General features: G+C 39.8%; 1 protein-coding gene across 1 annotated transcript in view; it reads left to right on the top strand.

Annotated features, from left to right (window-relative positions):
* COL13A1 (collagen type XIII alpha 1 chain) overlaps positions 1 to 14,877 on the top strand; it is a 104,817-nt gene that overhangs the window by 73,342 nt on the left and 16,598 nt on the right. The window contains exons 22-31 of the mRNA XM_050959472.1: positions 157 to 180; positions 1,322 to 1,375; positions 1,941 to 1,985; positions 4,299 to 4,451; positions 5,133 to 5,231; positions 5,778 to 5,831; positions 6,117 to 6,158; positions 6,683 to 6,709; positions 8,583 to 8,663; positions 14,729 to 14,782. Coding sequence (XP_050815429.1) covers positions 157 to 180; positions 1,322 to 1,375; positions 1,941 to 1,985; positions 4,299 to 4,451; positions 5,133 to 5,231; positions 5,778 to 5,831; positions 6,117 to 6,158; positions 6,683 to 6,709; positions 8,583 to 8,663; positions 14,729 to 14,782 — 633 coding nt within the window. The remainder of the gene's footprint in view (positions 1 to 156; positions 181 to 1,321; positions 1,376 to 1,940; positions 1,986 to 4,298; positions 4,452 to 5,132; positions 5,232 to 5,777; positions 5,832 to 6,116; positions 6,159 to 6,682; positions 6,710 to 8,582; positions 8,664 to 14,728; positions 14,783 to 14,877) is intronic.

Here is a 14,877-nt window from a genome sequence, read left to right on the forward strand (position 1 = left end):
TCTCCTTATTTTAATTTCATGCCTGTAATATACTCCCTAGCCGTTTTAACCAGTATAGTGTTAAAGGAGAAAAAAACCCACAAATACGGTGGTCAGAAATAGTTTAATTTCAAGTGGGACTTTTATTTGTATTTATTTATTTCTTTTAATTTTTAGGAAATACGAACCTTGGCCCTGATGGTGAGTTCTTACTCTTCTCGCTGTGCATATTGTTTTTTGAAGAAGTAACTGGATTTTAGTAACAGCTAGAGGAAAGTAGACAATGATACAGACTGACAAACTTTTAATTCCTTGTCACAAGAATGTCTGGCCTTTACAGTTATGTGCTGACATTAAAAAGCAGCATGGACTGCTAAAAGATGGACACTTCTTGTGTTATACTCCTGAGGTTCTTATATTAGTAGTACTATTTGTTTACCTGCTTTGTAAAGGTTATACTGCTGTTCAGGCACTCAGACAGCAGAGAGGATCAAAGTAAGGAAAGCCCAGTGCAGGTCAGGATGGGCCCAAGTAGTGCTGTTTTCAAGGCCAGTGAAAGTGTCCTCTCTTAAGCATGTCCTTCCCTAATACCAGGGATGTATGATAGCCCAGCATTGATCTCCTGGGAGATAGCCATCAATATTAATCCCACCTGAAGGGGCAATTTAAAATGGGATGAAGAACTAGGTCCTTATTGGACATACATAGCTGTGATCTTTAATACGTAGCAAACAGATACTATGATGATGTGCACGTTAGGAACTTGCATATCAGCCAACGTTTCCAAAAGTGGCTTCTTATTTTGGGGGCTTCCATTTTTGAGTGCCCACCTTTATGACAACATGCTTGTCTTAAGCTGGGTACCCAAAAATTGAGGCACTTTTGAAAATTACAGGTAAATAAATCATTTCTACCATTGCTAAATTTGTGATACTTTGTCACTTAATTAAATTTAATCTAAACTGGGGAACTCAGAAATATAGAATTTTCCTGCTATCTGTGTTCTCTATTTGGGTACCCGATTTCTACAAGCAGAATGTATTTATTATCAATAGCAAATAATTAATTAAATTCACTTCATTATCAGAAGCAGATAATCAAAAATGCCATTTTCATGGTAATTATTTTTCGTTCATCAAGTGGAGAAATATATGATGGTTATATTTGACTTTGAATTGCTATTTTTGGTTATTCAGTAGCCCACTGTTAGTTATTCATTTTCTAAGTTAATATATTTTGAGGATTGCCAGTGCAAAAATGTAAAGATAATACAATTCTGCCTTCCCTCCAATATGAGGAGGTTTTGAAAAAAAAAAGTCATTTGCATATTTTTCTTATTTAGGGACCTCCTGGACTTCCAGGAGTAGCTGGGCCCCCAGGGCTACCAGGACAGAAGGTACCACTTTCCCTTTGTCATTCATGAAAAGATAACTAGAAATGCATGAGAATCAAAGTCTGGAATACTGATGCGATTATGCTCCTTGTCCACCTGCATCACCCGTGACATTCTGCAATCCTTCTCCTCCTTGCACTTTGTGCATGTTCGGTTATCATTTCTTCATCTTCTCCATATCTCACATTCCTCCCACAATGACCAGGCATGGCCTTGGCTCCAGGAAGAAGAATGCTTTCTTACTCCCACTGTCCTTCACACAACTGCATATTAGAGTTAATCTCAGTGCATCGTTACAGTGTAGTCCAGGCCATGAACTGCCAATCAGCATGAACAACTATAGTGGAGTTAATCACCCTTAAAATTCTGACATTGTTTTGAGCCCTATCACTTAAGCATTTGCAGCCTTTCTTTTTGCGGTTATTGGTAATAAGTAACTAGCTCTCCCAGAGTCCTTGCTGTTGACTGTTTCCATAGCACAAGCCCCATCTTCCAGTTTCCAAGCCTCATGTAAAAATAGGTAAAATAACATTTTTAAAAAACGATCTATGATGATTTTGCACTTTAGGGTGAAATTGGTTTACCGGGTCCTCCTGGACATGATGGCGAGAAGGTAAGATGAGGGATGCCATGTGCAGATGAGAGTTATGACTCTTCTCTGTTGTTGGATTTGGGAATTTAATGGCTGATAATAACCGGAGCTAGTCAACAATGGGAATATTTTTCCATGAACATTGTTCTAACAATCTCTCTTTCTTTCCAGTGAAATTCAAAATCTCACCATAAGTTTTCATCAAGCTGTTAAATTCTGAAATTTTCTTGAGCAGCACTGTAGCTGCTCAAGAACAGGATTCATTTTTCATAAACATTTTTGCAAAAAAAAAGATGTACCCATGTTTTTGGGGGGATAAGGGGATGGCAAACTGATTTTAGAAAATTCTGACCAGTTCTAAATAATAAGCATACATGAACTTTTCAACCGCATCCTTTTTCACATTTTTTTGTATACATGAAAGATATACACTCTAATTCATCTCTCATTTGTACCGGATTTACAGCAATGTAAGAACAATGGTGTTACTCCTGATTTACACTAGTTTACATGAAAGCAGAATTGGACCCATTAAGGCTCAATCCAGCTAGCTGCTGCGTACTCTGACCCTGAACCAGCAAAGAACTTAACGATGTGTTTAACGCTAAGCACATGAGTAGTCCCCTAGAGTCTGATTCAGCAAAGTGCTTAAGCATATGCTTAACTTCTTTAAGCATATGAGTAGCCCTACTGAAACCAATGAGACTCCTCAGGTACTTAAAGTTGAGTACATGCTTAAGAACTATGCTCAGCTGGACCCACTCCAATGTCCACTGACGTTAATGGGATTCTTTCTATTGACCTTAAAGGGCATTGAATCAGACCCTTTAGTGCTTTGCTGGACTGGGGTCAAAGTGCTCAGCAGCTAGCGGGATAGAGTCCTAAATCAGAGATCATACACTCTCCCTTTTTCTCAGTTTCACTCTCATAATTATTGATACATGAGCTCTGCCTCTGCCCTTAACTTGACAGCCAAATCCTCCTCCATGCATCTGTGAAGAAAAATTGCACAGAGCAGAGCTTTGTGGGATAGAATCTCCATGAACAGATTCTCTGAACTGCATGCAAAAGTGTCAAACAGCAAAACCACAGCGGTTCCAGTACTTTTCTAGTATCAGGGAGTAGCTATGTTAGTCTGTATCCACAAAAACAACAAGGAGTCCAGTGGCACCTTAAAGGCTAACAGATTTATTTGGGCATAAGCTTTTGTGGGTAAAAACCCCACTTCTTCAAACGCACTGAAGAAATGGGTTTTTTACCCATGAAAGCTTATGCCCAAATAAATCTGTTAGTCTTTAAGGTGCCACCAGACTCCTCAGTACTTTTCTAATGAGCCTTATGTAAAGGTGGTGCATTCTGCCACTACACTCACACACATACATTTCTTTTTTACTGGTGACATGTCACAAATGTTTTTCCCATGATTGGTTGAGTGTTTACACTAAAAACCAACAACAAAAATCATTTTCACTCTGCAAAAATGAAAATTTAAAGAAAAAATTTCAGGAATGTGAAAGCAAATTTCATCAGATGGCTATAAGATGACCATGTAATACCCAATATTAAAATAAAATCAGCAGATTTGAAGATACTGCTTATAATTTTGGAATTTTATTCACTACTTCATGAAATGTTCCTCTTTCACCCCAAAAATGTTGATAAAGGAAAGCTGCAAATTTCACATTACTTGTCCATGGACAAGAGGAGAGTATTGTCCAATGACATCTACTCATATGCTAAGCACTACCTCTATGTAAGCCACCATATTGTATCTCAGGGGTCAGCAACCTTTCAGAAGTGGTGTGCCGAGTCTTCCTTTATTCACTCTAATTTAAGGTTTTGCGTGCCAGTAATACATTTTAATGTTTTTAGAAGGTCTCTTTCTATAAGTCTATAATATCTAACTAAACTATTGTTGTATGTAAAGTAAATAAGGTTTTTAAAATGCTTAAGAAGGTTCATTTAAAATTAAATTAAAATGCAGAGCCCCTCGGACCGGTGGCCAGGACCCAGGCAGTCTGAGTGCCACTGAAAATCAGCTCGCGTGCCGCCTTTGACATATGTGCCATAGGTTTCCTAGCCCTGCTGTATCTTGTAATAGAGCGAGAGGGACTAAATCTCATTTATACTAAGCCTTCTGCCCCCATATTCCTCTGAATTACATTTAATTACACTCACTGTAAGATCACTCACTTACATTGCCTGAGCGGTGTAAAGAAGCTTCATTGTGAATGAGAGTCAGGCCCAGAGACTCCAGTGAACTAAGCCCCATACTTTGATGTCTTTCCCTAACTGTAGAAGTATTATTTTTAAATCGTGTGAATATCTTTTTAGGGGCCACGAGGTAAATCAGGAGAGGTGGGGCCTCCTGGTCCCCAAGGGCCCCCAGGAAAGGAGGGACCTCCAGGAGTGAAGGGAGAGACTGGACTTACGGGGACCCCAGGAGCAAAGGGGGAAAAGGGGGAGGCAGGAGAAGCTGGCTCTCCGGTGAGTAAATACAACACATCATAGCAGTGAGTTGTGTTTGCAAACACGTCACGGCAGAGATGGACATGAACCAAAAGTCTGGATGCAAACACTCCCAGATGTTGAAGGCCCTGAATGTGAACTTTAGGAACAGGGACCTTTCTTAGTGTACAGTGCATGTACACATAGAAGTAATCACATCAGTCTTTCAGTGTTGAAATCCCTGGCTGCTCTCTGAGTGACATATCCTAATTGTTTCCCTGAAAAAAGTAATAGTGGATTAATAATGCTTTACAGAATAAAAGACACTGTGTCTCTTATGTGATTCCACAAGGTTATTAATAATTGACTATTGCTCTCAATCCCATAAGAATTAGTTGCTAGGACAAGATTTTGGCACTAATCCATGAAACAACCTAAGCATGAGCATAACTTGAAGCATGTGGATATTCCCATTGACTTCACATGGAGCAATGAAGCACGTCACAACTGCAAAACCAGGCAGCAAAACATTTAAACATGTGCATGTTTTCATGCACAAGTAACCCTCTGATTTCAAGTGGAGTGAAGTGGAGAACATTAACATCACCCATGCTGCTCAAGGAACTAAAGGAGCTTTTCAAATTTCAGTTTAATGTTACGTCTATTTTTTATTTGCATGATTTACTATTGCAAGAAACAAAAGTCTTTCTTGATCTGTAGGGTCTTGATGGCCCAACTGGGGAGAAAGGAGAACAAGGTGACCAAGGGATACCAGGACCTTCAGGATTACCGGGTCTAATTGGACTTCCAGGACTGACAGTAAGAGTGCAAAAGAATGAATGAATTTTCAAGTTGGGTTAAGCAGAGGGCAGAGCAAGCACCAAAACTCTGAGGGTAACATGTTCAAAAGGGCTTACATAATTTAGGAGCGCTAGATCCATTTTCAAAAGTGACTTAGGGATATAGGATCCTAAATCTCAATGAGAGTCAATAGGATTTTACTCCTAAACTGCTTTACACTTTTGAAAAATTTACCTTGCATGCTAGTGAAATAATAGTAGATCCTAGTTATACTATCCATACCCCAGCTCTAGGATTTAAGGGAATAATCCCTAAACTGAAAATCCATCCTCGGACAACACTTTCAGAGACCTGAACCTTCACACTGTGTGTAATATTGGCACAGATGTTCAGGGGAGCAGAAAGGGATGCAGATGAACCATGTTTGTAAATAAATGCTAAGTTCTCTTTCCTCCTTGAAGGGATTGCTATTTCTAAACTTGTGGCTGTTTCATAGCTGGCTGTTGGTGGAGCTAGACTCTCACTGGTGCTTCTGTTCACATAGTTATATTGTTGTGTTTGCAGGGAGAAAAAGGAGAACCTGGTGAGGATGGGGAAAAAGGAGACCCAGGGGATTCAGTAAGTGTCTCTCTTCACTTTTTTCTGTACTATCAGAAGACGTACAGTTGAATCTTGTCACCAGTGCTTCTTGAAACTCTGCAGGTCTCACACCAGCCACCTTATCACAGACATGACAGCATCCTCAAAGCTTTCATGAGCTTCTTGGAGTGGCAAACGCCATTTTCCATGTGATTTAATAACCAGCCATCCACTGCTCCCAAATACCTAGTTTTCTGTAGACTGTGCCTTGTACTTTCGCAGAAGCATTTATTATGACAATTACTTTTTTACCTTGGTTTTTAGGTATCGGGGCCACCCGGGCCTCAAGGCCCACCAGGTGCTGCAGTAAGTTCTGATTGATTGCTTTGGGGGATAAGACTTAAGGAGATATTTGCATGAAGTTAGTGTAATGGCTGTACAGATTTTTGATGGAGCTTTTATCGTGTATAAGAAGTGGTGTGGGAAAATCTTAGCAGCAGGCATGCACCACTGCTGGATTGTTTTTGGATAGACTCTCTTCATTACCAAACCAGAGTCCATGAAGTGTGCCCTAATGTAAAAAATACCTTCCAAAACACTATGTATGTATATAGTTGACAATGTCATATTAAGTATATATGAGCTCAGTATGCCAGAAGAGAAAGGTTGTATGCAATGTTGTTGTAACTATGTTGGTCCCAGGATATTAGAGAGAAAAGGTGGGTGAGGTAAGACCTTTAATTGGATCGGCTCTGTGTAAAGCTTGTCTCTTTCACCAACAGAAGTTGGTCCAATAAAAGATATTACCTCATCCACCTTGTCAGAAAAGCAAGTTATCACACTGTAACATCATAGTAACAAAATATTACCATTTCTTATCTCAACTGTAGGGTCTTCAAGGCCTTCCAGGACCGAAGGTAAGGCTATAAGCTGTTAAGTATTGATATTTTACTTGAGCTGGCTGGAGAATGACAATTCCATTTCACGACAAATTTTGAGGTTTAAAAATTTGTTTTTGTTCTGCACTGGAGTACAGATAAAACATTCAGACATTTTTGCAAAATAGAATTGTGTCAGAAACATAAGTTTAAGGATTGAAAAGGTCAAGTTTTCAATTCAGGTCTCTCTCTGTGACCTGAGAGGCAATCTTGGACCGCAGAAACCTTCCTGATGAAAACTTCACTAAACTAAATATGTCTCTGCAATACATTTTGGCTTTGACAAGACAGCATATTTCAACTAAAAAACATTTTATCAAAAATGTTCTGCCCAGCTCTACATTTTAGCTGTTATCCAGTTAGGTGGTTTAAATGACCTTTCAGTGAATGTTGTAAGATGTTGATCTAAACACGGATCTAGTCTAGGTGTTTGGCTACCTGAGCTTACCATCCTAATACGTTCATGGTGCCAATTGGAATGGTGCTTTTACAGGACGCAGTACTTTTGGGACAGATGTCCTCACATTGCATACCAATTGACTTTCAGAATTGGTACATTCTATAAAAACCAGAGATGTTCATTCCTATTTCCCCAAGTGTTGGGTACACATACAAATATAAAAATGTCAGTTGCTCAATAAACCACTAACCACTGCTACCACTTATCTGAAAAACCTTTGAAAGACCCAGGCCTAGTAGTTTGTGTGAGTATATACCAAAAAGACCCAGACCAAAGAAATTCTTGAAGTTTTGGTTAGAGGTGAGGGAGGAAGGACCACACATGACCCTCCTCAAATTGCTCTGATACCTATTGGCCTGATCCCAAAAGAAACAAGTCCAGAAAAAATTAGGTATAGAGTCTTATATTCCATCCCCTTAAGCTCCCAGGTTACTTATAGCACCTTCAGTCCTATGGCAAGTTTGTAGTGACCAGGAAGAGAATTGGCTACCCTTTGGAAGCACATGTTAGAGGTAGGAAGTCTCTTCAAGTACATACACTACATCAAATAGATTTGTTTCTGGGAGAATGGGCAATGATATCAATTTTTACCAAAAAAGGAATGCTTTTTTGTGATTAAGGGAAAGGTGGCAAGTACGTGTTATATATACATACTAGAGCTGTGCAAGAACTGGAATTTTCAAAATTGCAAGAGTCTCATAGAAATGCAATTTCTTCCATTCCAGAATGGAATGAAAACAAAAAAATTGCAAAATTTCCTGTGAACCAAAATTCACATTAAAAAATTGTTTCTGGTTGATCAAAACATTTTTTTACAACATTGAAACATTTCATTCTGATTAAAACTTTTTTCATTTGATATTTTATAGTATGAAATTAAAAAAAAGATCAATCATTTAGAAGCGGAAAGCCAAAAAGTTCCATTCCCAAAAGGTCAACATAGAATATTACTTTAGTTCAATTTTAATTTCAAGATGAATCTTCATCAAAGACAACACATTTCCATGAAATATGTCTGTCGGAAAATTTCTGACCAGCTCTATTATATACACTTACCTTCCACCTGCTTGTCATAGATCTACTTTCTCACTAATTTCTGAACACCAGAGGGAGGGTAATATATGAGCTCTGTTCCCCATGAATTCTGTAATGAGACATTGGCTCTGATTCTTGTCTTTCCTGCACTGGTGTAAATCAGGAGTAACCTTACTGAAGTCAATTGAGCTACAGTGTTGTTCTCCAGTATGAGAGGAAAACCAGGTCTACACTAGCCAAGGTTTCTTTGGCCTCTACTACACTATCTTTGGTGCAGCTACGCCTTTGCAAAGGAGAAATGTTTATTTTAGAAGTGGTGCCATGATGGGTTTATTTTCTGATCCATTCTTCCTTCAGGGGGAAGCAGGGATTGATGGAATGAAAGGAGAGAAGGGTGTCCAGGGTGAGAAAGGAGACCGAGGTCCACTGGGATTGCCCGTAAGTCTCCAGGAAGCAAGGAGAACTTGGGAAGCCATACATAGTCCATTCTTAGAAAGATCCCAAAATAAGAGAGACAGATAAAGATTTGATTATCTAAAAATAGAGTTAGGGACAAAAAACTGGCCTATGAGCAGCAGTGCCTATTGGGTTTCAGTGATGGACAAGCCTCAACTGTTTTGGACAGTTGGTTGGGATCAGCATCTGAAACTGGAGAAGCTTATCCCTTGGATCTGTAAAATTGAACTAGGAATCTCATTAGAACAGGTTTCCTCAAGTTCCTTCTGCTTTCCTGGCTGAAAATACTGTATGAACAGCTTTTCTTCTGGTCTTTTGGCACTTCTGGTTTTGGTCCTGGCCTTGAAATGCTGAGATGTGCAAAAATGAAGAGAAAACAGTTTGCTGAGATGTTTTTAAACTGAAGAAAGGTTTTGTTCAAGCTTTGGGGTCTTTTAAATTTATCCAATCCAGTTAAATTATCCCTCATGTTTTTGCAATAAAACTTGATGCCTTCCCAGAAGCAGTAAATATCCAATTCAGTTTCATTATTTTCTTGCATATGTAGTAAGGATATTCTACTTCAACATATTCATGTTTAAACCAGTATTACTGTGCTGCTCAGTTACATGTTATCAAGGAAGCACTAATGCATTTCAGTAGAGTTAAGAATCAGAGTGTGGTCGCTTTATATAAAAACCAAAGGACTTTGTAAAGAAAAGGCACAGAGTTTTACCTGTTCAGAAAAAAGCACTGAAGTGAAAGCACCAAAGTACACTTTTGCTGAACTTCACACTGCCTAGAAACATTCACTGCAAAGAGCTTGTTGTGTGCACCTGTGTGATTTGTTGTTATTGGCCTTTGTGTTATCACCCAGCTCCCTTGTCCAGATAGTTTTGGCTGAAAATTGCATGTCTTTGTTTATAACAATAGTGCCAAGATGTTTAAAGCAGAGATGTGCTAAATGACTTCAAAAATGAGGATATGACATATGAAACTTGGTTGGGAAGCATGTTGCACAGATGGGCTGGCTCACACATTTCCTTACCGGGTCCCTCATCTACAGTTCCTTATAATGCAATGCAAGTGGCAATAAATCAAGAAACAAACTTGCTCTCAGGGGAGTTATAAGAAAGGTGGAAAGCAGAAACCCTCCCAATATCACATTCAACCTCAAAAATATAACTGGGTAGTAAATAAACCACATAAAATGTAATTATTGAGCTATGCAGCCATTGACAGTTAGCAAAATGTTTATTGAGATATAGATGGATTTTATTTGCCGTATTCAGAGGAAATAAGCTACCTACTCAGGACATATAAATACTCTCTTGTTAAGATATAAAGGGCCTGATCCTGCAAGTTTTCAGAATGTAGACCCCTAAACATGGTTGAAAATAATTAAGCATCTAATTAACATTTATCGTGACAAAGATAGACTGTAGATAATGTGTTAGAAATCAATTGTTAAAGCAGCACAATCCCACTGAGCTCAACTAAGGGCGATAAATTGGACCAGAATTTGGCCCACTGACTTTAAACATTTAGACCCAGACCCACAAAGGGATCCAGAGAGATAGTGAGTGAGAATGCCCTGTGGTTAGGGCAGCCAGCAGGGAAGTGGGACACTGAGGGCCCAGTCCCTTGTTCCAATGATCCTTTAATTATTTATTCACAGAGGAACAGGTTCAACAGGAGACACTGCAGAGTCCCACATCAGAGTATCCCTTAGTTCAGTGATTAGCACACTCTCGTGAGAGGTGGGAGACCACTGGTCAAATCCTTTCTCCCACTCAGGCAGAAAGGGCATTTGAACCTGGATCTCCCACAACCCAGGTCAGAGCACTGACCTCTGGCTAAATATTGTAAGGTCACCACCACTAATAATAATAATTTTGAATGGGACCCAATCTGGTAGGCAGCCTCTGCGCGTACCCACTGGATCGGGCCCCATGAGTGAGCTTGGCTCTTCTGCTTGTCTTCCCCTGCTTTGTGGATCGCACAGGGGCTTAGGTGGGACACAGGCATTCAGCCACCTAGACTGAGACAGCAGTGCACATACTCAGAGACAAAAACGTAGGGGCCAAGTGAGTTTAGGTGGTAGCTGAGCAGAAGTTTTGCAAACCACAGTGGAGCCTAAAAATGGGTCTAAGGCATGTAAGTACCTTTATGGAATTGGCCTTACATATTTAAAAAACAGCTACTCTATACAGTATTACAAATTAAAGCATTCACACAGCAACCAGGCGAATGAGATCAAAATTGAGAAATATTGTCAACACTCTATCACGTACATGTCCTACACTATTGATTACAAGATATCATATGTGTGTGCAAGAACTCTCCTTGATGATTAACCCGCTGTTCCTGTCTGATAATGTAATGATCACCTAATATTAAACATATGATGTCAGAATAATACCAATGACGACACAGTGATCCTATAAACCCATCTGTCTACCAATGTAGGCATTTAAACCACCCTCATCACCATTGTATCTGGATACCTAAGTACTAAACCCAGGTATATACTTCAGTGTAAGATTCGGGCAGACAGAGAAAGCTATAATTCAAATTAAGGCTCGGCAGTGACCCTTCCAAAGTTGAAGCTAAAGCAAGATTCCCAATATAAATCTGATTTTCAGCCACTCCCAACAGCTGGCTTTACCCGCTTATCTGACTGCTAGACCATGCAGCTCTCTCTATGTGAGGCATGGGCAGTTTTGAAAATGGAACACACATCCCCACTGACACACACTGGGAACTCCCTGAGCAGTGGATGGCTCTCCAGAATCTATCGATATCTGGGTTGGTTCCAGGCACCTCGATTCCATTCTAGTACCAGTGCTGTATTTCATTTCACCGATAATTCAATGCTGCACTGGACAGCCTGACACTGTCATTACAAGGGTCCGCAGCTCCACTATCACAGTGCCCTTCTCCTTGCCTAGAACAGGACAGAGCAGCTTCTCCCTAGGGTGAGCACTGAGCGGTACTTTGGTACAGAGTAAGAGGGAATGCTGCAGTTTCAAAGGTATCTTAAAGGCACTAGCCAGTATTACATGCATTCAGTGTCTCTATGTTTTCACTGGTTTCCTTGTAAGTACTATCACCTGTCCCTGAGTTCTTATTTTTTGTTTTTGTTTATTGCGAGCATATGTTTGTCTCAAGTCACTGCTTCACTCACCTCTTCCCTCCCCCTTTCCTTTTTTCTCCCCTCACCTCCCACTCCTTCCTGCCTTTTTTGTTAACCCTTTCCCATCTGTTCAGGGTGCTTCAGGTTTAGACGGCAGGCCTGGACCACCGGTGAGTTTCATTTCTCCATTACCCTACATTCCTCTTCCCTGGTACTGTGATGTGTCTTGTCCATCACACTATGCCCTCGTTTACATTATGAGTCGCTTTCTTTTCCCTGAAGATGGATAGGATGTCAAAATGCTAAATTTAGATATTGTTACTGAGAGGTGAAAGATCGCCTTCTTGTCACTCTCAATAATGTACTTCCAGGTTTTGGCCAGACTAGGGGTTTTGGCCTTAATCACATCCTTTTAAACTTTTTTTTTACTTTATTATTATTACCGGGATTATATTAAATGAAGCCTCTGCATGAACCCATTATGCCATGTACTTCTGTCCTCATATTGTGAACTGTCTCCGTCTTGTCTTTCCCAGTGGTAGCCTTGCTTACAGCATTGTGCAATAGCATCTCCTCAGACTTGTCTTAGGCATAGTAACACCTCATTGTGTACTATTTTCACACATACCATTTAGGACTGCATTGCAATGGGTTGCATGCGCAGCTCTTGTTATAACCTTAAATGCACCTCTCCAGTAGGAGGAGAGGCATGTGAGAAACCTTCTGAAAAACAGCACAAGCCACCCCTTAGTGAGCACCAACACACCACACAATTTCCTGAGCTTCAGCAACTTCATAAATGTTTTTCCCAAGTCTCAAAATCATTGGTGGAAGTTTTAACTTTAATTTTATTCATCTGGGAGGCAGTGATGTCTAGTGGCTGAGCAGGAGGCTGAGACTGCTAGGTTCTTTCCTTCACTCGGTCATTAACTCACTGTGAGACCTGGGGCAAGTCAGATAACCTCTCTGTGTCTAAGTTTTCCTAAGTTGTAAAATGAGAACAAAAATAATGATGCTAACCCAATTTTATAAAGCACTTTTGATCCTTAGATGAAAATTACTATGTAAGGGAAAAGTATTGTTATTTCTTCAGAGGATGCTATATAGCCTCCAAATCCAGTCAGATTTCACTTTTTGAGAGGTACTTTGACTTCCCCTTTTCCAGTGGAACAGAAATTAATTTCATTGCCCCATAACTCCCCTGAAACAGAAATTGAATGACAACTTCTAATTTGCATATTTGTTTCAAGAAGTTGTATATTTACTTTTACAAATTTTCTAGATATTCCCTATGGATCTTTAGGGACTCTAAGCCTTAAACTATCTTAAAATGGAGAAAATGCATAGGTAGTTAAAATTCCCATGGTGCACTTATGGTCCCCTGTATGAGTCCAGGGAATGATTTTTTTTCCTCGTTTACACTTTAGTGGCATGTGTGTGTGTCATGATGAATTACTTCTCCAGCCAGTTCCTGCAAATTCCTACAGGTACAAATAGTCCTTCTTACTCACATGAGTCATCTTACAGAAGTCAGTGAGACTCCTTTTGTGAGTAAGGATTGCAGGATCCAACCTCTCATGATTAAACCTCCACTTCCTTTTCCTTCAATCAAAAGGATAAGCTACTGTAAAAGGTCCAAAAGGTCTCCCTTTTACATTCCTGACTGAGAGGTAATTTTCCTTTCTAGCAATCCATGAAAGAATTAAAAAATTGGAAGTTGGATGCCTGGCTAGTTTTTCACCAGTCCAACATAATATGATCTGATTTGGCATACAGTTAAAGAGGTAAATGCATAAATATGTTCTGTTTAGGAAGGTGCTTTGAAATCTCCTAATCCTTTACTTAGATTTAAAAATGGCAGCCTGGGGAACATTAGATACTGTGGCACAGAATGCTCATATGACCTAAGGTTGCCAATCCTCCAGAACTGTCCTAGAGTCTCCATGAATTAAAGGTTAATTCTTATGTCAACCAGCAAAACCTCCAGGAATATGTCCAACCAAAATTTGCAACCCTAGTTATGACATGTGGCATAGGAGTCCACAAGAGGCTGAATCCAGATTCAAATGAGTGTAAATCATAAGGATTTCCACAGAAAATCTGAATTAGTTGTCTTGTCTTCAAGAATGATAACACTTCTCATGGCCAAAAGGGCTATTGCCTCCTACTGTATTATTAATGCAAAAAGATAAGAATTGATTGGGTTGACTAATTAACTTACCAAACATCCAAGCAAGCTTCAATGTGGCTGAAAATTTTGGTACGAAAAAGGGAGATTGATTCTAGGGCCAAAGGCTGAGCACAGAGACTGGATTTTCCCTTTACCATGACCTAGAACTTGTTGGAGTGATTTAAATGGTGAAAGAGTGGACAGAGGATTTAGGATTGAATGGGTACTCTCTCACGTTTGCCTCTGTGTATGCGTGCATCTGCATTAGTTCGTGCGGCATGGTGACCTTTCAATCTGCATGATGAACCTGCCTACCAAAAAATAATGCAAATTCTATTTCATTTTTGCTCAACTGAACTCATCTGGAAAAAAGCTTAAAATGTCTACATCGCCTTTCTGCTGCTACAGGTTTCAGCTTTGCTGGGGATGCAAACTCACGGGTAAAACTACAGTCACCTAGCAAATAAAGGGGTGTCTGTCAATGTTATTTTTCAAGAAGGCCACTCCCCCAATAAAAATAAGGCTTTGTAAAATATACAGATCTTGTATGGCAATTTCTATGGTCCTATAATTGCATGTGAGAGTTGTTAAGAGAACCTGTCCTCATCAACCCTGAAAGCTATAGTAATTCAAATGACTCCTTACATAATTGAATCTCCTTCTCAGCTCTGCTTTTTCCTCAAGGACCATGCTGTTTCTCAGTTGTAAAGAAGCCTGAACATGAAGAAAATGATTTGTGTGTTTTTGTCTCTAAAATTTCAGGGTACTCCAGGACCAATTGGAGCTCCAGGACCAGCAGGACCAAAAGGGGAAAGGGTAAGTTAGCTTTAAAACACACACACACACACACACACCTCTCCAACTTCTTCAAAGTTTCATGGACGGTGCCAGCTGCTACTGTTCCTGAAGCA

The sequence above is a fragment of the Gopherus flavomarginatus genome, chromosome 6 (assembly GCF_025201925.1).
Source record: "Gopherus flavomarginatus isolate rGopFla2 chromosome 6, rGopFla2.mat.asm, whole genome shotgun sequence".
Classification (NCBI taxonomy): Eukaryota; Metazoa; Chordata; order Testudines; family Testudinidae; genus Gopherus; species Gopherus flavomarginatus.